Source organism: Dipodomys merriami, unplaced genomic scaffold, assembly GCF_024711535.1.
Source record: "Dipodomys merriami isolate MVZ:Mamm:240054 unplaced genomic scaffold, mDipMer1.0.p SCAF_120, whole genome shotgun sequence".
Lineage (NCBI taxonomy): Eukaryota > Metazoa > Chordata > Mammalia > Rodentia > Heteromyidae > Dipodomys > Dipodomys merriami.
The window spans coordinates 3,429,438-3,453,335 of NW_027202494.1; the positions used below are offsets into that span (position 1 = coordinate 3,429,438).

A 23,898-nucleotide genomic window follows, 5' to 3' on the forward strand; every position below is an offset into this window, starting at 1 on the left:
GAAAGTAGGCCCGCCCTCAGCGTCGCTGTAACCCAGGGCAACGGCTCGACCGGCCTCAGCGAGCTGCGGTTACACCAGAGTTGTGTGCGGCCGCGTCCCCGACCCCGGAGCGAGTTCCTGGATCACCCCACAGGCGGTAGAAAGAGAAGTTCGAGGCTATTCGAAAGGAAGCGACCCTCAGAAGCGAAGAAGCCAAAGGAGAGAGGTGGTGCGGCTCCGGCACTGGAAGGAGAGCGAGCAGCCCTTCACGAGACGCGCGCCGGCCTGGGTGTGGCCGGGAGCGGGCCGTTGGGGGCGGGACTCGGGTGGTACAAGAGAGGAAGGGGCGGGGCTTGGTGCAACCGGAGGGCACCGGAAAGAAGAGCAAGGCGGCTGTGCCGGGCAAGAGGTGCTGGTGGAGTGGGCGGAGCCGGGTCTGTAGGTGGGAGGATGCGGGGGGGGGGGCCGAGGAGGACCTGTGGGGTAAGGGGCGGGGCATGGTGGGGAAGAGGAGGGGCCTGCGTATGGGGGCGGAGCTTTGGGCTGTTGGGGGAAAGGGAGGAGCCATGTATGTATGGAGACCTGGGCGGTGGGTGCGGCGCTCCTGGGGGCCCGAGTGACCTCTGCTCCTCTGCAAGATGTGCGGGAGCTGAGACTTGCATTGCGGTACCAATTTGCTCCCAGCTCTAGGCGCTTAGCGAGTCAGTGAATTCACGTGAGTTGAAAACGGGAAGACTTGACACCGATTGGAGCAGAAATGAGCTGAGCGGAAGTGATGTTTTAATGAACCTCTCTAGGAAGACATACTTAATCATGGTAACTGTGGCCTGTGAGCCTATAATAAGCCCGAGGCACCGATAACTAACTCGGGAAGATAGAAACCTGGTCTCTGCTCAGTATCCTGGGTTGGCCTTGAACTCAAGAGCCTCCCACGTGCTGGGATTACAGGCCACGTGCCTACACACTAAGCAGGAAAGAGAAAAGGTATGCTCTTGAAAATACAAGCCTAGCTAATCAGGTGGTGCACGTGCGTAACTGAGGCAAAAGACTAACTCCATTTTCAGTGTATTCCAGAACTGTTTGTAAAGGAGACAGCAGTCTCCACAGCTTTTTTCTTTAGATACTGCACCACCGGGGATGAGGATGCTTGAGGTCTGTGTAACTGGTTGTGTGTGTGAAGTTTAGCTTTGTACTAAGAAACTTCCCGCCGGGCGCCAGTGGCTCACACCTATAATCCTAGCAACTCATGAGGCTGAGATCTGAGGATTGCGGTTGGAAGCCAGCTCCGGTAGGAAAGTCTGTGAGACTCTTACCTCCAATTAATCACAAAAAAGCCGGAAGTGGTGCTGTAGCTCAAGTAGTAGAGTGCTAGCAAAAAGAGGTAGTGCCCAGGCCCAGAGTTCAAGGCCCAGGAGCCAGGAAAAAACAAAACACAAGACAAAACGTCCCACTAGAACTATGTTTTATTTTTTCCCCAGTGTATAATAGAATGCACCCTTTTCAGGTCCAGAATACCCTTTTCAACTGCAGAATAGGAGCTTAACCAAAGCGGCATCTTTTCACCTCTACCCTTCCTTTCCCTCTATCTATATATAGATTTTTCTCATGACATGTGAGAAATAGTTGAAGGACGTGAAGTTGGTTATACCCTGAAAGAGAGAAGAGCATATGCATTCTGCATGATAGTGCACTTTGTGATTCTGGTTTCTGTGTGATTGGAGGTTTCCTAAACTTTCTGAAGCCTATGCATACTTCTTGTTGCAGAGCCTCGCTCAGGATAACAGAACTAAGAGCAGGGGTAGAAAATGTTGATGAAGAACTTTCTAGCACAGTAGCAGTTCTCCAACTTTACCGAGCACTTTAAACATACTAACAGTTACTGGTGTGGCAGTACACTCTTGCAATCCCATCTATTTGGGAGACTGAGAGGGAAAGATCATTTGTAGTAATCCTGGACGACAAGATAGTGAGACCCTGTCTCAAAACAGAAAGATAATCTAATGCCTAGGCTGTGCCCAGACAAAATATAATCAGACTCTGGGACCAGGGACTTGGAATCAGCTCTTTTATGTCCATATTTTCTGGGCAATTGGAGTCCTGTTTAGAAAATAACTGCCTATGCTTACATTTTTCTTCCTTTTTTTTGGGGGGGGGGGTCCGGTCGTGGGGCCTGTATCTGGGCCTGGGCGCTGTCCCTCAGCTCTTCAGCTCAAGGCTAGCACTCTACCACTTGAGCCACAGCACCACTTTTTTCTTTTTGCCTATATGGTGCTGAGGAATCGAACCCAGGGCCTCATGCATGCAAGACAAACGCTCTACCACTGAGCTACCTTCCCAGCTCGATTTTTCTTCCTTTCTTAAAAAAAAAAAATTGGTGCCAGTACTGGGGCTTGAACTCAGGGCCTGGGCACTGTCTTTGAGCGTTTTGTGCTCAACCTAACACACTACCTCACAGCTCCCCTTCTAGCTTGACTTTATTCTTTAATTACACCCATTAGTCTTTAGTTCAAATCAGCCTGACCCTTTTTTTATCTCAGTAGTTGATAATGGATAATTTGTACTGTTTGTTCTGTCTGTTCCTGAGAGTTTTAAAGATATTTCACCAGTTAGTGAATTGCTTTTTTTTTTTTAAAGTTACTATTAGTCAGGGGCTCTGTGGCTTATGTCTGTAATATTAGCCACTCTGGAGGCTGAAATCTGAGGATCTGCTTGAAGCCAGCCTGGGTGGGAAAGTCCTTGCGACTCTTAGCTCTAATTAAGCACCAGAAAAGCCAGAAGTGGAGCTGTGGCTCAAGTGGTAAAGTGCTAGCCCTAAGCATAAAGAGCTCAGAGACAGTGCCTAGGCTCTTAAGCCCAGGATTCTTCAATTAATCACCAAAAAAGCCAGAAGTAGAGCTATAGCTCTAGTGCTAGAGTGCTAGCCTTGAGCAAAAAGAGCTCAGAGATAGTGCCTAAAGCCCTAAATTTAAGCCCCAGGACTGGCACCAAAAAGAAAAAAAAAGTTAATATTAAAAACTAAGCTCAGGGACTGGGAAGGTGGCTCAGTGGTAGAGCACTTGCCTTGCATGCCTGAGGCCCTGGGTTTGATTCCTCAGCACCATATAAGCAAAAAGAAAAAAGCCAGAAGTGGCGCTGTGGCTCAAGTGGTAGAATGCTAGCCTTGAGCTGAAGAGCTGAAGGACAGCACCCAGGCCCAGAGTTCAAGCCCCATGGACCGGACCAAAAACAAAAAACAAACAAAAAAAACTAAGCTCAGTGCCCATTTTCAAATTGCAGGAAGAAGATGTTAAAAACTAAGCAGTCATCCTGGTAATGGAGCTATGTCAGGAAAGTGAGACTGGTTTAGAAAATAGTGAAATTAAAACCACAGAAGAAATTGAAGAAAACTTTACTTGTCCAGATGAAAGAAGAGAAAAGAGCCATGTGTGTTGTCTTCTTGATATCAGTGACATTACTCTCAAAGAAGATGAAAGAATCAATGAGTTCGTTGTTGGCACTGGGTGGGAAGAAGCTGTGAGTGTCTTCTAGGGTATTTTTCACTTCAGTATTTGATGCATGCTTTTCCCTCAAAATAATATTACCAAAAATGTACAGCCAATGTTAACTATAAGACCCAAAGAACAGAGGTAAAATATTACTGGCGACAGCAGTTCCTGCTAGTATGTGTTTATGGCCACTTACTATGTGGTTGGTTCAGTACTAAATGCTCATCTTTCACTCATTCAGCCTCTCAGTAGCTCTCTGAGGCCTCTCTTTGTGCCTAAGAATATTGAGGCACCCAAATGTGAAATAGCATCCCATGAGATTGCCCAGCCCAACCAGGCAGAAAGTGGGCAAGGAGGGCTCTAATCCAGGTCTTCAAACTTCAGAGCCAGGACTTTCTTCACCACTGTGCTAAGCTCCCAAGAGGGTCAAGGAGTCTTTCTTCCTGTTTCTAACTCCATGGGATTTTGAAATACACTTGAAGTAAAAAATAGAACCATAAATTTAAAACAAGGGAACTTAATCAGATTCAAGATTAAATACAGAGTTGCTTGCTGGTAACCGAGATAGCCCATGCCTTAAATCTTGGCTACTCAGGAGGCTGGCATCTAAGGATCAAGGTTCAAAGCCAGACCTGGTAAGAAAGTCTGTGAAATTCTGTCTCCAATTAACCAGCATAATGTCAGACTGGAGGCATGGCTCAAGTAGGCACTAACTGTGAGCAAGAAAGCAGAACAAGAGTAGAGACCCTAAGTTTAAGCCCTGGTACTAAACAAACAAGGGGGAAAAACTCTTCTAAGGTTACTAGATTAAGTAGCTGAAAATATAGAATGCCCAGTAAATTTGAGTTTCAGATCATTTAGTGTTCAATGTATGGCAGACATGTCCTATATCTTTTTTTTTTTATTACGAAAATACCATACAGAGGAGTTACAATTACCTGGGCAAGATAATGAGTACATTTCTTATCAAGCATTGTTGCCTCCTCCTTTGTTTCCCCTTCCTATGCCTTCCCATCTCCCCTGTCCTGTATTTTTGAAAATAACATTTAGTCAGGTTTTATTTTAGTGTAACAGGATAAAGAAGGGAGAAATAGAAAAAGAGAAAAACATTTCTTCCCATTTGTGAAATGGGAATTAAAGACTTCCTTCTTCCCCCTGTCTGTCTCTTTCCCGCCCTCCCTCCTGTTTGCTTGCTTGCTTAAGACACTATCTTGCTATGTTTCTCCAGCTGGCCTTAAACTTCCATCCTCCCTCCTGTCCCAAGTGCTGGCTTTAATAGATGTGAGACCCCATGCCTAGAAAAGGTACTGTATTTTTTACAGCAACTTTGTCTTGACAGTGACTTCTGGCTAAGGTGGCTAGGAACTCCTGACCTAGGTGGGTGCAGGTGTTCCTGGGGTACTCAGGGCTCCTGGGCACCCAGGACATAACTGCTCATTTCTGGCTCTCCAGTGTCTCCAGGAAAGTCTCTTTCCAGTGTGGGAAATAGAAACTGGAAGTGCAGGAAGTCTTTGGGAGTGTGATAAGACTGAACAACTTTGGTTTATTTTAATAGTGCTAAGGTTAGCGTGCATCTGGAAAGCAATACAGGCAGTCTCTCAAAGTGGTCATTTACAAGTACTTGCCCTAGTGTTTAGGAGCTCCACATGATCACCAATACAATTTATTGTTCAGTATTAGGCTAAAATGAATATTAAAAGTTTTTTTTTTTTTTTTGGTCTGCCATGGGGCTTGAACTCAGAGCCTGGGCTCTGTCCCTGAGTTTTTTTGCTCAAGGCTAGCACTCTACCACTTTGAGCCACAGTACCACTTCCTGCTTTCTGGTAGGTCATTGGAGATGAGTCTCCTGGACTTTGCTGCCAGGACTGGCTTGAAACCGTGATCCTCAGATCTCAGCCTCCTGAGTAGCTGGGATGACAGGCATGAGCCACCGGCGCCTGGCAGAAGTTTTCATTTTTACAAGTTTGGGCAGTGTGAGGGCAGTAACGCGCTGTTGCATCTGCAGGTCCATGGCTGGGGAAAGACTTCTCCAGCTGCCTGCATCTGGCCACGGAAGAAACTGAAAAAGGCAAGAGCAGGGGAAAACTCCAGCAGTAGCTGCTTGCTGTGTGTCAGCCTCTCTCAGGTGAACCCGGAATCCAAGTCTGCCCTGGAGACTGGAAAATGGGAGACAAAGACTGTGGCTGACCCAGGCCTGGAGAAGAATTGGAACACTTCCTCTCAGATCCCAGGGCCCTCCCAGGTCTCGAGCACTGCTCCCAGGGAGAGTAACAACATCTGCTTTCCCAACTACATTCACAGAGAAAAAAAAAGTCTGCAAATCAAGGAGTTTATCTGGTGCCTGGACGAATGGGCCACCCCGGAGGTGCCTAGTGGCAAGGCGGCCCCGTGTCCCAGCAGAGGCGTGTGCCCGGAGAAAGGGTTCTCCCTGTCCGACTCCTTGACCTCCAAGGCCCTCCTAGTCCTGCCTCCCCTGAGAGCTAGTCCTCCAAACAGTGTGGAAGCTCTGGGTAAGAACAGTAAGAACATTTTCTGGCAGTCAGATGAGAAAGTGGTGAAAGTGGAGAAAGATGAGTGTGTGACTACTGGCTATGGATCGAAAACAGTGGATGGGACAGGTGACAAGAGACACTTTGAGCTGACCAAGCACCTCCTGGTCACCAAGGGGACGTCTTTGACATCTCCGCCCGAGGCCCCGACACCCCTGCTGGCTGATTCTGAAAGGTGCTGCCTGCGATGGTCCCTCCTGACTGAGAAAACCTCCATGTGCCCTCCCAACCCCAACAGCATCCACTATCTGGCTACCTTGCAGCTTTTGCAGAAAGAAGCACTACAAAGCTACAGACCTACATTGAAAACCAAGGACCCAAGACCTCTCAGGAATACCCAGAGGCACGTTCTTACAAAGACCAAGCAGGAAAGCAGTCCCCAACTGCTGGATACCAAAGTGTTCCCAAGACCTCTCTTGCCGTCCCTCACAGTGAGCAGAGTTGTTATTCCCCTTTCCACTCAGAGATACCTCTGACCTGTCACAATATAATTCCCTGGGAATAAGCGAGCTTGAAATTCATTTGTCCTTTCTCCCTGTCCATGCCTCCCTCCCCTGTCTTTTTACTGCCTCATTCTCCATCCCTTCTCTTAATTCTCTTTCTTCTCTTCCCCCTTCTCTTTCCCCACCCCCACCCATCCTTTTTTTTTTCTTTCTTTCTTTCTGATACAATAGAACTAGAGGGAATTGATCATTCTTGAATGGGGTTGGATCTATTCTCAAAAACACCAGACCTGGGCACAGTGGCTCAAGTCTGTAATCCTAGCTACTTGGGAGGCAGAGATTGGAGGACAAAAGTTTGTGGGACTTCATTCAGTGGCTGGGCATTATGGCACACTCGTACCATCCTCAGTGGCAAAGGGAAGCACAAGTAGAATCAGAGCCCATGCCAGCCTGGTTCAAAGCAAGACTCTGCCTCTAAAAAATGAATGCTAAAGAAGGACTGGAAGTGTGGCTCAAGTGGTAGAGCACCTTCCTGGTAACTTTGAGGCCTGAGTTCATTTCCCAGTACTGTCACCCCCCAACACAAAAACCCCTTATACCACCATATTTGATGTGGGTTTTACAGGTGTTTATAACTATAATCCCAGCACTTTGGAAAGCTTAATTCAAGGTTGTGTTACCTAGCAAGACCCTGTCTTAAAAAATACAAATAATAACCCAAATCCAAATCCTACCTGCTGTTGCGCTGTTTTGCCACATGCAAAGTAGTAGTGCCAGCCCTAGCTCCTGCTGCCCTGCCTGGCCTTAACCATAGGGTAGACAAAGTCAGCAGGGCTATATATAGCAGGGCTATAGCACCTTCAGCTGCCTACAGGGCGCAGGGGGCAAAGGCTAGTGAGGTGGGGAGGGGCTGCAGGAGGGAGGGGGCATGTCATGAAAAGGCTAATGTAGTCTTACAGTAACTTGAAAAACAACGAGAAGACTAAATCAAAATAAGGCCTTGCGACATTTGGACAAGTACCTAGGCCTCTGGCCACTTGGGAAGACATTCAGATTTTTAAATTTTTATTCTTAGGAATTTTACCTCATAATATAAAATTCACCTGTACTTCAGACACCATGTTTGTACAGTGATTTGAACTCAGAATCAGTTTGTTCTGCATGTCTCCTTCCTCTGAGTCCAGGCACACCCGGGGGGAGGGTGGCAGGCTCCAGTCATTGTGGTGTCCTCCCCCGGCCAAGCCGGTGGCTGCACAGCTGCGGGCCTCACGGTTGGGGCTCTGGAGCTGCAGTGTCAGTTATTGATTAGCACACCAGGGAAGAAAGAAATGGGATTGTTGGCAGATAGATGCTGGGGCATCTCTTCTGCTGTCTGGGAGCTGGGAGCAGGCCGGTGCCGTGCTCCTGACTGCTAAGCTAAGCGGGGCCTGGAATTGAGAGACTTGGTAGTTACACACACTCCGGCTTTGCCAGTGGGCACCGCCGCCTTCCCCCTGCGTGCTGCAGTGATGAATTCCTAAGCTCTTCCTCATTCTGTCATTTCAGCCCACTCGACTTGCCAGCAAACCTTATTACAGACTGGAAATGGTGACCAGTTCTTTCGGAGCCAGGTTCCCACCAGCTTCCTGTGGATCCTGGCCTTCCCAGTATGAAGTGAAGAAAAAAAGTGAATTTCAATTTATACGTTTCAGAAGTTGTTAATAGCCAGGCATGGTGGCACAAGACTGTCATCCCAGCACTCAGAAGGCTGAGGTTGGAGGATTAGGAGCTCGAGGTTAGGGTAGGCTAACCTCGAGCTCACAAGCTAGTCTGGTCTACATAGCAAGACCCTGTCTCAGAAAAAAAAAAAAAAAAAAAAAAAAAAGCAGCTGTTAATAGTAAAAACCCTAAAGAAAAGAGCCTAAAGGGATTCTAAAATATTTTTAAGACAGGAGGTAGAGTGTTTGCTTAACAAGTTTGAAGCCCTGAGTTCAAATCCCAGCAACCAGGATGAGAGTTCACTGGTCTCTATGGTTTTTAAACAACGCATAGCTTCCTGAATGCCGGGCTTGATACTGCATGTACAGCAAGGCATGAAGTCCCACTCAGCAGCTGGCTGGACATGTTCAGAGCAGGGCTGTTGGACCTCTGCTGCTGCCATTTTGGACTGGATCCTCCTTGTACTGGCTGCTGACTTAAGCATTGTGGGATGCTAAGCAGCTCCCTGACCTCCAGATGTCATTGATGCCAGTAGCAGCCACCCTGTTCCCGCTTTATGACAGCCCAAAACTATGTCCAGACACTGCTGTCTTCCTCCAAGGGCAAAATCACCCCACTGAAGGAACAGTGTGGCAGGGAACTCTGAAACACTCTGCCCCTGGCTTGATGGCCGCTAGAAAGATGCAACCAAAGCTGTGATTCCATTGTGATAGTCACTCATAGTGACCACAGGAAGCCTGTTCAGAAAGAGCTATAGCTTTCCTGATCCATTAACTGTTGTAGCCAGATTGCAAAGATAGTAAATATGCTTACACCTCTTGTCATTATTCAGAATCCCCAGAGTTTTGGCAACGCCGCTCCCTGAACTCCCTGCTTGTCCTAAACAGGTATATTACACAGCCACCACTGACACACATGATATGTCTTAGGAACCACCGCTAAATCTCTGCACCTGAACTCTGTGTAAATCTTTAAAAACAAAAGTGTCTCTGTTTATTGCAACCTGAGGGTGGGAGGCATGGCCCAAATGGTAGAGCTAACACTCTTGGCCCTGGTACTATTCATCGCTCCTAATTTATGTGGCTATTTCTTCAAATCCTCACAGTTGGTTTCTCCTAATTAAAATTTAAGATGACAGGAAGTTAGAATACTTACCATTATAGTAACTATTTACAGAACTTAAGAATCCAAGCTCCTATTTCTTTAGCACATTATCTTGTTACAAAATAGTGAGTTAAATGGATTAAACTTATACTACGTTTTGGAAGTTTCTCAAATAATATTGTCAGAACCTATAGAAAAAATGTGTGCCTTACAAAAGTTAGTTCTATAAACTAAGACAATCTTGAGTAAATAATTTCTAACATATAGTTTGCCAAAGTGTGGATTGTTTTCCAAAGTGTGATATAAAACTCCCAATTTAGGGAAGCTTGCTTTTTAAGTTGGTTCAAGAATTGATTGTTGAATATCATTTTGTAATACACTAATTTAGAGGCACTAACTTTTGACAAATGTTAATTGTGGCACTGATGGGCTACATTTCTGAAGTCACTAAATTTCTCATTACAGCACAGGAAAAAAGAAGATAAAGTAGGAGAGGGATCAGTTACACATTCATTCCTAAGCAGCATGTTTGAGATGCAATCCTAAAACCATATTCTATCCTGGACATGGGAAAGGCAGTGGATCACCAGAAAGCAGACAGTAAAATACTATAAGCAGCAAGAAGACTGGAAGCTCAGAAGGAGGTCTTATTCCTATCATTTCAATAAGCTTGCTCCTTTAAGCCAACACAAACAAAAACGTCTTTGTTTGCATGGAGCAATTTGCATTGACGAGACATAATTGTCTGTTGAGGTCAGACACATACTTTTGAGACCAACAAGTCCTCTTAGTGCTGTTTCAGTTTTTTTTTTTCCCATTTTTTTCAAACACTTGATTATTTTACTGATAAACTAAAAAGATAACTTGTTTTATTTATTTATTGGTTGTTCTTTCCTGTAGCCTGTGGCCTGTAATATTGTTTCAGAGTAGAATCTTAAGAATTGATGGAGGGGGCTGGGAAGGTGGCTCAGTGGTAGAGCGCTTGCATTGCATGCATGAGGCGCTGGGTTCGATTCCTCAGCACCACATAAGAAAAAAAGCCGGAAGTGGCGCTGTGGCTCAAATGGTAGAGCGCTAGCCTTGAGCTGAAGAGCTGAGGGACAGCGCCCAGGTCCAGAGTTGGCGCCCACGACCAGACCCCCCCCCCCAAAAAAAAAGAATTGATGGAGAGGCTGTGGCAATACTTCCTCTTAGGCCAATCTGTGAAATTTGTGGATGTGGATTTAAAGTTACAAATATTTTTTTATTTGTTTAGTAAGGCAATGCAAACGTTATAGTTATTTCCAAGTGTTGAAAGAACTGAATGGATTTTGGCAATCTAGATCAGGTATGATACAAACAATACTGCTTTTATTCATTTACATAGTTCGGGCCTTGCTCCTCAAAACGCTTATTTTTTATTTTTTAAATTTTTTTTCATATCCAAACTTTTTTTTATTGTGAAAATACTGTACAGAGGGGTTACAATTACATGGGCAAGATTCAAAACGCTTATTTTTTAATGTGATCCACTGGAGAACCAACAGCTTACTTGTTCTTTAGTTCTTGTTTCTTGATATGTAAACTAATACATCAGTGTATCTGCTAATAAATAGTTCCAACAACTGAGTCTGTTGGGTTTCACCCCTGCAAGCAATGATACCATTCTCTTTGTCATAAGAATATTTTACTAGCCAGCATCTTGCTGAAGAAAGTAGATAATATGTGTCACTTATAAGCTGAATAGATACTGCATATGAAGGCTATATATTGCCAGTCAGTCACTGTGTGCTGGAACTTGGGCACATTTAAGAACCACACAGAGACAGAGGTGATGAAAGGGAAGCAAAGCTGCATGGGACTTGACACTTCATTGTCTCTGCCTTAAGTCCCCCAGGTTTATTTTCCTTCCTCTTTAAGGGCATTGAGAGAACATGTCTGAGAAGCACGGATTGAAATGGACCAGACAGTATTCTTTGAAATCAGACATCTGAGCAGGTGTAGATGAGCAGGTTTGGGTTGAACTACTATAAATATTCTAAAGTTGAGGTCAGAAAGGATCAAGTATAAATCTAACCCTATCAGTTGCTAGTATTACATTAGTTGCTAGTATTAATAGAAATTAATGGTGGCTCACAGGCCAATACTGCTCATTTTCTTTGAGAAAGCAACTTCAAACTTTACTTAGCATTTTCAGATAGTGTATACAATTCATATTTTCCCTTCGTGTGGAAGAAGCAGAAGTGCACTGCTTTGGTGTTCCTGAAAATTAGCAACTGAGGAAAGAGCTATGTAGATTCCAAGCCTCTTGTTATTTACCAGATGAAAGGCATCCTGTTAGAAAATGAAAGTGACTACATCGAGTAAACTCAGGTATTTTGAATATATTTTCCCAAAGACCCATGAATTCTTAATGCATACAGTATTTAGACCAAAAGAGAAACTCTGGTAATAGATTATCTTATTAAGCTTATTATGCTTATTTTCCTGAACCAAAGTAAAACAATAATGAGAGCAACTGGGCATAATCTCTTCATCACTGTCTTTCTGAGGATGTCTGATGTCTATAAAGCTAAGACAATGCAATTTGAAGAACAGCGTAAGTAGGATGAAGAATTCACACAAAAGAATTCTAGGCTCTTTAATCACTCAATTTCAGCTTTTACAGATAGTCTTAGGACAGACAATTAGGGGGCACTTCTTGTGCATAAAGAATGATTACATGCTCCATTTTTTTCTGTAAATAACCATTGGCTAGGATAACAAACATTGCCGTGGAAACAAAAATTTAAAGCTGCAGATCACTGCATTTATATTTACAAAAAGCCATAAATAAACATGCATCTGTCCTTTATTAGGACAACTTAAATAAGAGGTTTAAACATTAAGGCTGTGATGATTCTAAAACATGAAAATCTAAGTTAAGGCTTTATGTTTGTTCTGGAACCCACATTCATAGGTAAGTCAACCAAAGCCAAAGTTTAGTTTGTCTGGTGGGACATGGCCATGTTATTAAGCCATTATTAAATCCTGTGCACTAGGTAGATGGGATATGCTAATAGCAACAGCATCCATTTGCTTTAACAAATCATTAATTTCTTTTTACATTTCATTTTGGGGACTTAGCCATAGGAAGAATCGAGAATTTGGAGTAGACAGAAAACTCAAAACTGCACTCATTCTTACTGGCCTGGAAGCTGGGCAACAACCATGAATTCAGTCTGCTTAGCACAGCAAACCTTTTGCTCCACCATTTTACCTTTTTTTTTTTTTTTTGGTCGGTCATGGGTCCTGAACTCTGGGCCTGGGCACTGTCCCTCGGCTCTTCAGCTCAAGGCTAGCACTCTACCACTGAGTCACCTTCCCAGCCCCCCACCATTTTACCTTACACAGAAAAATAGTCCTTGAAACACTAGGTTTTCAACATCTTCACAGTACTGCATTGGAGATGGATCTGTTGTGTAATTGTCAGTCTCAAGGCAAAATACTAGACCAAAGTGTTTCCTTATTCAAGGGAAAGGTGAACGGAGGATGAGAGGAAAGGTCCCTGCAAAACAGAGTGGACTGTATTCTTGCCCTGCCAAGCTTCGGGGTGCTAAGTACTGAGATTGGGCTGGGCCAAGGGTGTCCTTTTCTACTCTTTGTTCTTTTCAACACAAGAGGAACAGTGAGCACTGTGGGAAGCAGCCCCAGGGCCTCACCCAGCCAGCTGTCTAGAGAGCAGGGAGGACATATTGTGCAGCACAGTGGGGCTCCTGCCCTGTCACCTCTACAATGTTTTCTGTCTATTGTGTTTGCATGTCACTGGGATCGCTGGCTGGCTGGTGGCTGGTAGCTCCTGGGTAGCTTCAGGATGGGAACTGGAATGGGGGAGACCAAGGCCATGCAAGGAGGGGAGAAGGACTGAAGGTTAAGTGAATCAATCTCATGTAATGGAAGCTCCCATACAAATCCAAAAGGACTGTCTCTGGAGCACTTCTAGATAGTGGCCATGTATGTGGAGGTTTCTGGAAGGAGGCATGCCAGGAGAGGAAGTGGAGGCCAGTTTCCCTTCCCCACACCTCACCCTGGGCACCTCAGCAGTACTCTTGGCAATAACACTATTTTCCTGAGTTCTGGGAGCTGCTCTAGCACATGAACTGCATCACAAGACACTTAGCCAGTGTCTGCTGCAGACCTGGCTGCTGGCTGCCCTGCAGGAAAAAAACCTCACATCTGGTCACCGAAGTCTTCTCCATCCAAGGTGGTGAGCAGAGGAAAATGTTTCAAAAGTGGTTCACGCCTGTAATCCTAGCTACTCAGGAGGCTGAGATCTGAGGATCACAGTTCAACACTAGTCCATGAGACTCTCATCTCCAACTAACCACCAGAAAACCAGAAGTAGTGCTGTGGCTTAAGTGGTAGAGCATTCGTCTTGAACTGAAGAGCTGAGGGACAGCGCCCAGGCCCAGAGTCCAAGCACCCAAACCGACCTCCCTACCCCCAAATAAAAAAGAAGCACATCCCAGGATACCCCCAAGATAAACCAAGATCCGTGATTTCACAGTCAGTTCCTGTGGTTTGGATGCCTTACTCTTGCCGGGAGGATGGCTATCTATACTAAGTGCTGCTGCTCTTGTGCTACACAGTACCTGCAGCAGTGAACCTGTGAGGACAGACCGCACTCGCCCTGGCAGAACTACTCATGGGAGAAGGGACAGTGACCCTATGAAAACTTGCAGAAGTTCAAAACAACTGCACTTTTTCTTGGTGTATGCAAGCCAGAAGAGCTGGCAGAGCTGACGAAGCTGTGGCAGTGGCAGTCTCCAAACACAGAAGCACTGGTGAGGGCATAGTGGCCGTTTATGGGTGCATTAGGAAGGTTTGGGTTTATACCCCAGTACCTCGCAAGCCTAGCTTCAGCTAGATGGCTGTATGGGTTTTAAAATCCAGCTCTGAAATACACATTTTTTTGAAAGATGGAAAGACAAGCTGTGAAAGAGCAAATGTAGGTAAAGCAAAAACAGTCATTTTTAAATCAACATCTTACACTTTATAATACACTCACATTTATACACAGATTTTGTGTTGACAAGTACAAAAGGCAGAGAGAGGAGAATAAATAGCTGCAGTCACTACATTCCATAGTCAGCATCATCATCGTCTTGTTCACAGTCTGCATGAAGTCGTAGTGCTGTCCAGGATGGACTCGTGCTCAGAAGTTGGAGACCGCACTCAGCTCAGCACATGTCTGGGTTTCTACAGAGCTGAACTGAGACTCCATGGTGTTCCAGGCCAAATCAGCCATGAGAAAGTCATTCATGGCTGTCTGAGTTTCATTGCTGGTGAAGAACAAACTCCCCAGGGCTTCCAAGCCAGAACTCATGGTCTGTGTCTCTGCAGTGTTCGACTGAACCTTGCTCTCGGGAGCCGGCGTGGGTCTGGCTACAGAGGGTCCTTCCGTTTGGGTCTCTGTGTCAGAGGAGTCGGTGCTCACGGAGAAGCTGCAGTGTTTCAGAAGGCTTCCTAGGGGCAGCTGAGGACCACTGTCTAAGAAGAAGTTCAAGTCGGTCTGTGTCTGTGTGTCAAACATCTCCAGGCCTAAGAAGTTCGAACTTCCCCTGCAGCCATAGGGCTGAGCAGAGGGGTCTGCGAGCAGGAAGTCGGTCTGGGTCTCTATGTCCAGTGACTCCAAGACTGGCTCGGGGTTCATGGTACTCAGCCCACTCTCTTCAGTCTGAGTCTGGATATTCGAGGCTGAAAAGAATTCCTCAATATCAAAATCAATCCCAGGGGTCTGAGTTGGGCCAGAGGGAAGCTGGGCGTCAGGTCCAGGATTTGAGTCAGACAAAAGACTGCGGTTATCTAGCGTCTGACCAGGCAGGTTACTTGACCAGATGTTTTCTAAGTCACTTAGTAAATCTATGGTTTGGGTCTGGTTATCGGTCATGTTCTGTGTGGGGAGCATACCGCTCTGCGCACTGAAGTTGAGCATGGCTTCAGACCTCTCAATGTCTTGACTTAAAGTCTTGGGATCATTCTGAGGTAGCAAACTCTGAGTCACCGTCTCTGCCTCTAAACTGCTGCTTATTATATTGTCTGTGGGAACATTGTAGGACGAGTGCACACTCCCAAAAATGCCCCCGCACACGCCAGCGTGGTCCATGGGTACCTGGGCAGGTGCTGGATTTTGCATGCCACTGGTTTGGGTTTCTCTGGAGATCCCGCCTGGCTGGAAACAGGCATCTATGAAAGCTTCAGTCTGAGCAGCTATGGATGAAGTTACCTTAGGGCTGGGCAGGAACGTCTGTGTGTGAACGCTGATGGGAAGGGACACTTGAGAGTCAAAGGACAGATCAGTCTGAGAACAAGAAGACACGGAGGAGTCAGAGCCCAGCCATCGAGCAGAAGATAGCAGGTTTGGTGAGGCATAGGACAGGTCCGTCTGTACGTTGGTTGAAGAAATGCTGTTCTTCTGACATGCGTTCTCTAGCTCTTGTAAAGGATTCAATGGACTTTTACCCAAGTTCACTTGAACACCTGTACTAATTGGCTCAACGACAGGACTGATAATTTTTGAAAGAGGTAGGGTCTCCTTCAGAGGGCAAGCATCTGAGTCCAGGCCAAGGATGAGCGTTCCCACAGACAAGGGCACCAAGTGCACAGCCCCCATCGGGGAGCCCTGATCCACGCCCAACACCACAGGCTGGCCCGAGGACTCGGTAGGCACCAAGACTGGCATGGGAGAAAACTGCATGACCGGAAGTTTAACCAGAGCCACTCTTGGCTTGGGTAGAAGCAACTTCTGAGGATTTTTTGGAAGTGCTGAGATATTCTGCTTCCTGGCATTAGAACCACAAGAGTCCTCAAAAGAGGCGACCAGTTTTATTTCTGAAGTTCTGAGTTCTTGGGAATCTGGTTGAAGAGTTGATTGGTTGTTTAAGGATTCGATGGTCTTACTGGACAACTTCTGGCTTTGCAGGTAGTTTTCCATTTTCCTTTTTTTACTAGGTGGATCCCTGAACACAACAACAAAAAGGAAAACAATTTAAAAACTTCACTTCTCAGATGCTACTTCCCACATCAGAGGTCAGTCGCCTGCGAGAGAAGATGCGACCCTCCTTGCAATAAGTGGGCCTGTCATTCAGGTCACCCAAACTTTTTCAGGTTCTAAATATAAGAATCCAACTTTTCGGGCATCCCTGGCTCACACCTGTCATCCTAGCTACTCAGGAGGCTGAGATCTGAGGATCACGGTTCCAAGCCAGCCCGGGCAGGAAAGGCTGTGAGACTCTTATCTACAATAAACCACTAGAAAACCAGAAATGGCGCCGTGGCTCAAGCAGTAGAGTGCGCGCCTTGAGCTGAAGAGCTCAGGGACAACGCCTAAGCCCAGAGTTCAAGCCCCACGACCAACCAAAAAAAATAAAAAAGAAAAACTAAAACCCAGGCACGGCTCCTTTGCTAGTGCTGCTGCATTTCCCGTAGCTCCCTTCTCCAGGGCTACATACATGTTCTCCATGATTCCCTTTCCTCCCTGTGCTGTAGCTGTTTGTCGCTGCTGGTCTTCTAGGAAGATTGACAACTCTCCACAGCACTGGTGTGCGTGGCCTGTTTCTTTGCCCGTTACCTGTGTTCTGCAGGGATCTCATGGCCAGTTCGGTAGATGTGAGACTGCAGTGCTGTCCTGCTGGCATAGGGACAGCCACATGTGCACTGGAAGGTCTTGCCGCAGTCCTCCGCGTGTCTCTTCAAGTCCCACTCAGTGCCGTATGAGTTGTTGCACTTGCTACACTTATGCTTCTTCTCGGCATGCATCTTCATAAAGTGCTGTGGAGAACAGGATACGGAGGAATGGGAATGAGACAGCACCCTCTCCTCCCCCAACAACCCATGCTCAGGGAAGAACACAGCAGCCCAAATCAAAGGAACTACAAAGCAGGCAAACAGCAAATTACATGCCTCTTTGTTTTTTCTCTCTCTCTGTGCCTGTAGTAGGGCATGAACTCGGGACCTAGGCACTTTCCCTTAGCTTTTTGCTCAAGGCTAGCACTCTTGACACTTGAGCCACAGCTTCCCTTTGGGCTTTATGGTGGTTAAAAGAATCATGGACTTTCCTGCCTAGTCTGGCCTTGAACTGAGATCCTCAGATCTCAGCCTCCTGAGTAGCTTAGATTACAGGCATGAGCTACCAGTATCTAGCTCACATGCCCATTTTTATTTTTATTTATTTATTTTTTTTGCCAGTCGTGGTACCTGAACTCTGGGCCTGGGCACTGTCCCTCAGCTCTTCAGCTCAAGGCTAGTGCTCTACCACTTGAGCCACAGTGCCACTTCCAGCTTTTTCTGCTTATGTGGTGCTGAGGAATCGAACCCAGGGCCTCATGCATGCAAGGCAAGCACTCTACCACTGAGCCACCTTCCCAGCCCATATGCCCATTTTTATGACTGACTTTGGCTTCATGCAAAAAGTCAAAGGAGATGTCTTGGAAATGATCCTTAACAGCCAACATTTAGACTCTTATAAGAAAGAGTGACAGGGCAGAAACTGATGTCTTCTCAGGACATCAGTTTGCCTTGGCAAACCTCAGGAAACATTTCAGACAACAGCTTCAGATAACAGCTTTTACAGTCCTGAGCTCCTCTTTCCCTAGAGGCTGGGACCCTTCCTTTAAGAGAGCTGCTGCCCAAACTCTTCTTTCCTCAGATCCTCCTATCCAGAGCTCCCGGGAGCATAGTGTCCCCCAGGAGCACAGTGGCTCTGTCTTTGCCCTCAGCCCTGGGAGGCAGTCACAGATCTGCAAGCACAGGGTCCCCACTCTGCCAAGCTACTCCTCTGGCTAGAAAATGAAGAATGGTAAAATACCTGTTTAACAAGAGAAAACTGAGAAAACGGCCGGTCAGGACCTCTAGGACATCCTTCAATTGGACAACAGTAGAATTTTGGTACGGTTTTCAAATCTTTTCTTATTGTTGGATTTACTATGCCATCCTGTAATTGGAAAATTGTGCAATTATTTTCAAAACCAATAGAATGGATTGGTAGCAGAGATAAGGTGGTAACTGAAAATGGGCACAAGTGTTCTTTTTTTAGGGGATGAAAATGTTTTAATGGGATTACAATTGTGCACACCTGTAAACTTAAAAATCTATGTTTTCTTTTAAAATTTTACTCCTCTCTAATCCTTTAAAACTCTTTAAAAACTTAAAAATCATGAGCCCTTGAATTGCAACCAGGTGCAGTTTGCAAGTAGAATCACTCAGTTACAACTTAAGATTTGGAACCTTCCTTGATCTTCTCTGTTGGATCCCCCTCCAGCATTGGAGGCTACTACTTCTCTACCAACCACTTCAGCCACATTTCAAACCCTTTTGAGATAAGTTCCTGCGACCATAATCAAGGCTGGCCCTGAACCTGAGATTCTTCTGACACTGCTGTCAGAGAGGTTGGCATCACAGGCATGTGCCCACCATGCCTGGCTTCATGAGTCAACATTTTAAGTGACTACATTTGCAAAAGGGAAAACCAGATGTGGAGGGCTAGTGAAGCTCAGTGCTGGGCACTGCAAAAATCACAGAAATGAAAGAAGATGAAGAAAAGAATACACACAAAAGAAGGGAAAGGAGTCAGGCACCAGTGGCTCACACCTGTCATCCTAGCTACTCAGGAGGCTGAGATCTGAAGATCACAGTTCAAAGTCAGCCTGGGCAGGAAAGTCTGTGAGACCCTAATCTCCAGTATACCACCAGAAAACCAGAAGTGGCGCTGTGGCTCAAGGGGTCGAGCGCTTGCCTTGAGCTGAAGAGCTGAGGGACCCAGAGTTCAAAACCCACAACTGACCAACAAAAAAATAAGAAGGAAAAGGAGAATATACTTGAAGAGTAGAGAGAAGGTAGAGGTAAAGGTCTGGCCCTGGACAAACTTCACAGAGAGCAGCATCTGGTAGAGGGAGACCGGCTCACTGCATCATCTTATTCCAAAATGGAAACTAGGGAGTGGTTTTGCACGAGGCAGTGTACCAAACAACTTGGAACTTTCCTTTTTATTTTCTGACCCATCACTGAAAGCACACCTCTGGACTGTACACAATAAAGAATCCTCGAAGCCATGTATTACAATTGTAAATGTGGCTCGTGGTTCTGAACCTTCGGCTGGTTTCTGATGCAGGGGCCAGAAGGATCCAGAGCAGGCATGGCCTGTGGACTCCCTCTCCCTCTCTCTGGGTCATCCCTCCTGCCACATCTTCAGAGCCTCCATTTCCCCATATGGCACATGCGCAGGCAAGGCTGAGCTAAGGGATTTCCAGATTCCTTAGAGGACATGCCTTGAAAACCCACATAAAACCAAAAGCAGCAGATATTCTTCAGCTTACAATCTGACTCCCTATTCTTACTCATCATTCTTCAGAAGAGCTGGCTCTTCATTTACATGGAAGAAGGGAGCCTTTGGGTGGGAGTGGGGTATCTTATGAAAACATTAGAATAAAATAAGAACTGTACAGCAACTCATAGGGAAGGGAAGAAAAGATGATTCTGTGCCGGAAGTTATATAAACAAGGAAAGAAATTAGAATTATGCAAGTAGCTATAACCAAGACAATGAAAATTTCCATTGAGTGTAAGAAAGTCAGAGTAGCTTCAAGGAAGAAAGTGTGTATGGGGGGGGGCACAGTTGACTGCGGCCTCAAATCATAAGGAGCTTCCAGCTACCTTGTGCCCAACAGCACTCTCTCCTCCCCCACCCCTAATAACCTGACATCACGGGGGGATAATGGTGTGGGAGCTGAACAACCTGTTGGGCAGTAGCTAGGCTGAGCACAGAGTCGCCCCCATCACACAGGTCACTCAGTGAGGAAAATGGACCTGCTTTCCACCAAGACAGCAGATGCTCAGGGGCTGCTGGCACTGTAGTTAGAAAGGCAGAAAGCTAGAAAACATCAGCAAACATTTCTGAGGGAGGCTTCCTCAACTGCCCCAGTGATGGAGGCAGAAATCTCTAGAAAGTCTATCTTTTGGTGGGTCAACATCTTCAACTGAGAAAGGGCTCTCAAGCACTTCAGGCTGAAAAAGGAATGACTTCACAGAAAATGACTTTGTACAGGCAAGGGAGGTCACGGATGCTCTGAGATGCAAAGTTCAAGTGAAGATCTGACTGCCAAAGTCAGATCACATGCCTCATCTTCAGCCTAGCCTTGTTTTGTATTGGTCTTTGGTGGATTGTTGAAATTTTGATAGTTTAAAAAGGAAATCCAAACAAGCCAGGTGCCAGTGGTCCAAGCCTGTAATCCTAGCTATTCAGAAGCCTGAGATCTGGAGGATTGTGGTTAAAAGCCAGCCTAGGCAGACACGTCTGTGAGACTCCATCTCCAATTAACCAGGAAGAACCTGGGCTTGGAGATATGTATCAAGTGGTAGAATGTCTGTCTAATATGTCTAGAGTTCAAATCCCGGTACAATCAAAAACAAAAGCTGTAACACAAACCTATTAGATAGTATTAAACCAGTCCTGCAGAGTAAGTGTACCTTGTTTAACAGAGGCATTACAGTCCTGAGAGACACAGAGCATCTACAAGCCATACTAGAGAAGAGAATAATGCAAATTGCTAATAAATGCTGGCAGCCTTCTTTTGTGCTCAGAGGTGTATTGTCTTACCTGTCTTATCAGCCAGGGGACAATACTGAAGTTGGACAAGGCCGCTGCATAGCAGCTAGAGAACCAAGGGCTAAGATTCTCTACAACTGTACTGTTTATCCACCCAGGTTCAGATACTCATTAAAATCTATGAGACAGAAGTGCTCTGGAGACCCATCCCAGAGGTGCCGGCGTGCTGGGGGACCCGGCGTCGCTGGCAGGGCCTTGCCCCGCACGTGCGTCACACTTCCGGTCACTGCACCTTGGACCTGCACCTTGGCTGTTGGTTAAGGCCATCACCTCCCTTGACGGCCACTGCCTCCATTCCCTCCGCTGGGATGAGGGGGGTGGGAGGGGAGGGTTCTCCTCAGAAAGGTTCCAGAAGGCTGAATGTTCCTCCAAACGTGATTTGGGCAATCAAGTCCGACTTTGGAGAGCGACCTCTTCACCACACCGCTGCCCGTGACCTGTTTTCTGACACGTAACCAGGCCCCGGCTGGCATCGGACTCTGGGTGGTGGAGGGAAGCTTCCCATCGTCATGACCGGGGAATCGTGACTGACCAGTTTGGAAAAGTCCTTGCCCTGGGTTACGTAACCACGCGGCGGCGGGATGCTGTCACGTCGCACGGGCCTGGTGACCACGACCGGGTCACCGCCGGCGGGCTTCGGCGGGACCTCCAGCCGGTACCGGGGCGGTGCACACCGGCTGGGCCTGGGCTCATCCCCGCCCCACCCCGCCGGGTAGCACCCCGCCCAATCCCACGACGCGCACCGCACCTGGGCGCAGCGGGGACTGCGGCTGCCGTAGGGCGCCGGACCCGACTGGGACCGGACAGCAGAGGCGGGGCGAGGCCCCCTCCCTCCCGCCGTCAGCGGGCGCCTTCCCGCTTCCCTGCGCTCCCCAGCCACCCCGCCCCGGCTCCCCACCCGGTCCCCGGCCCCCCCGCCGGCCCCCTGTCCCTGGCCCCCAGCGCCCTGCCCCTGGCTCCCCCAGCTCCTGCCCGGCCCCGGCTCCCCCCCAGCCCCCGGCCCCCAGCTCCCAGCGCCTGCCCCCGGCCCCCAGCTCCCCCGGCTCCCGACCCGGCCCCCGGTGCCCCCCACTCCGGCCCCCTGCCCCTGCCCCCGGCCTCCGGGCCCCCCACCCCTGCCCCCGGTGCCCCCCATCCCGGCCCCCTGCCCCCGGCCCCCCGTGCCCCCCGCCCCGGCCCCCTGCCCTGCCCCCCGCCCCCGGTACCCCCCGCCCCGGCCCCCGGCCCTGCCCCCGCCCCCGGTACCCCCCGCCCCGGCCCCCGGCCCTGCCCCCGCCCCCGGTACCCCCCGCCCCGGCCCCCGGCCCTGCCCCCGCCCCCGGTACCCCCCGCCCCCGCCCCCGGCCCTGCCCCCGGCCCCCGGTACCCCCCGCCCCCGCCCCCGGCCCCCGGCGCCCCCGCCCCCGCCCCCGGTACCCCCCGCCCCGGCCCCCTGCCCTGCCCCCGGCCCCCGGTACCCCCGCCCCCGCCCCCGGTACCCGCCGCCCCCGCCCCCGGTACCCCCCGCCCCCGCCCCCGGCCCCGGCCCCCGGCCCCCGGTACCCCCCGCCCCGGCCCTGCCCCCGGCCCCCGGTACCCCCCGCCCCGGCCCCCGGCCCCCGGTACCCCCCGCCCCCGGCCCTGCCCCCGGCCCCCGGTACCCCCCGCCCCGGCCCCCGGCCCTGCCCCCGGCCCCCGGTACCCCCCGCCCCGGCCCCCGGCCCTGCCCCCGGCCCCCGGTACCCCCCCGCCCCGGCCCCCGGCCCTGCCCCCGGCCCCCGGTACCCCCCGCCCCGGCCCCCGGCCCTGCCCCCGGCCCCCGGTACCCCCCGCCCCGGCCCCCGGCCCTGCCCCCGGCCCCCGGTACCCCCCGCCCCCGCGCCCGGCCCCCGGCGCCCCCGCCCCCGCGCCCGGCCGCGCCGCCCTCACCTGCAGGCGGTGGCTCTTGACCAGGTGCATGTTGAGCGCGGGGCTGTTGGGCAGGATCTTGCCGCAGCCGCGCACGGTGCACAGGATGTTGGTCCGCACGGCCCGGGACAGCTCGCTCACCGACGGCTGGATCAGCTCCCGGGCCGCGGGCTGCGGCGGCTGCCTCGCCGTCGTGGGTCGCGGACGGCGGCCTCTCAGGCGCGGCCTCGGCGGTCCCCACGGGCTCGAGGCGGCGGCGGCGGCTCCCCTCGCGGCCGCCGGGACAGCCGGGGCCCCCGCCGCCGGAGCCGCGGACCCCGCCGCCGCCGCCTCCGAGGCCGCCATGGCTCCCGCACGGCTGCCTGGCCCCCCGCCCCCCCTCCGGTCGCAGGCCCCACCCCTCCGAGGCCACTTCCGGCAGGGGCGGGGCCTCCGGGCTCATTAGCATCCGGCGGAGCCTGGGACCCGCGGCGCCCCCTGCCGACAGGGGTCGTGCGTCTCCCAGGGAACCGCGGCGCAGACAGGAGCCAAGCAGGCAAAGGGGTTGGACGGGTCTGGCCTACCGTCCTGAGTCCCCGCTCCGGAACGTGAAGACGGGCCATAGCTGGGTAGGAGGAAAAGCCCCCAAACTCTAATTTCTGTCCTTCTCTGAGAGCCCGATGGGACGCAACCGGGAGTGTGTGTGTGAGTGTGTGTGGGGTGTGTGTGAGTGTGTGTGTGGGGGTGAGTGTGTGGGTGTGGGTGTGAATGTGTGTGGGGGGTGAGTGTGTGGGTGTGGGTGTGAATGTGTGTGTGTGGGGGTGTGGGTTTGGGTGTGTGTGTGTGTGGGGTGAGTGGTGTGTGTATGTGTGTGTGGTGTGTGTGTGGGGTGAGTGTGGGGGTGTGAGTGTGTGGAGTGTGTGTGAGGTGTATGAGTATGTGTGTGTGGTGTGTGTGTGTGGTGTGTGTGTGGTGTGTGTGGGGTGTGTGTGGGTGTGAGGTGTGTGTGAGTGTGAGTGTGTGTGTGGGGGTGAGTGTGGTGTGGGTGTGAATGTGTGTGTGGGGGTGAGTGTGTGGGTTTGGGTGTGGGTGTGGGGGGGTGAGTGGTGTGTGTATGTGTGTGTGGTGTGTGTGTGGGGTGAGTGTGGGGGTGTG

The 23,898-nt window shown here is 49.5% G+C and overlaps 2 protein-coding genes across 11 annotated transcripts; one reads left to right on the plus strand and one right to left on the minus strand.

Annotated features, from left to right (window-relative positions):
* Positions 1-52: 52 nt before the first annotated feature.
* Positions 53-10,866, plus strand: LOC138823557 (uncharacterized protein C16orf46 homolog). Of its 10 annotated transcripts, none has more exons than XM_070016949.1 (6): positions 253-268; positions 664-795; positions 3,256-3,492; positions 5,470-6,444; positions 8,002-8,122; positions 8,987-10,866. In XM_070016949.1, the coding sequence occupies exons 3-6, from the start codon at positions 3,292-3,294 to the stop codon at positions 9,094-9,096; spliced, it is 1,407 nt and encodes a 468-aa protein (XP_069873050.1). In that variant the 5' UTR covers positions 253-268; positions 664-795; positions 3,256-3,291; the 3' UTR covers positions 9,097-10,866. The 10 variants fall into 10 exon arrangements, with proteins under 10 accessions (XP_069873052.1, XP_069873054.1, XP_069873056.1 ...); XM_070016956.1 differs by lacking the exons at positions 253-268; positions 664-795 and adding an exon at positions 286-388 and having other exon boundaries at positions 8,987-9,041; positions 9,724-10,866; XM_070016948.1 differs by lacking the exon at positions 253-268 and adding an exon at positions 298-388.
* A 987-nt stretch (positions 10,867-11,853) lies between these two features.
* Positions 11,854-23,121, minus strand: LOC138823556 (ATM interactor-like). The gene is made up of 4 exons (XM_070016946.1): positions 22,786-23,121; positions 18,083-18,208; positions 16,847-17,046; positions 11,854-16,235 (listed from the first exon to the last, which is right to left on the minus strand). Exons 1-4 carry the CDS (start codon positions 23,107-23,109, stop codon positions 14,432-14,434), a joined length of 2,454 nt encoding a protein of 817 aa, XP_069873047.1. The 5' UTR covers positions 23,110-23,121; the 3' UTR covers positions 11,854-14,431.
* Between the last annotated feature and the right edge of the window lie 777 nt (positions 23,122-23,898).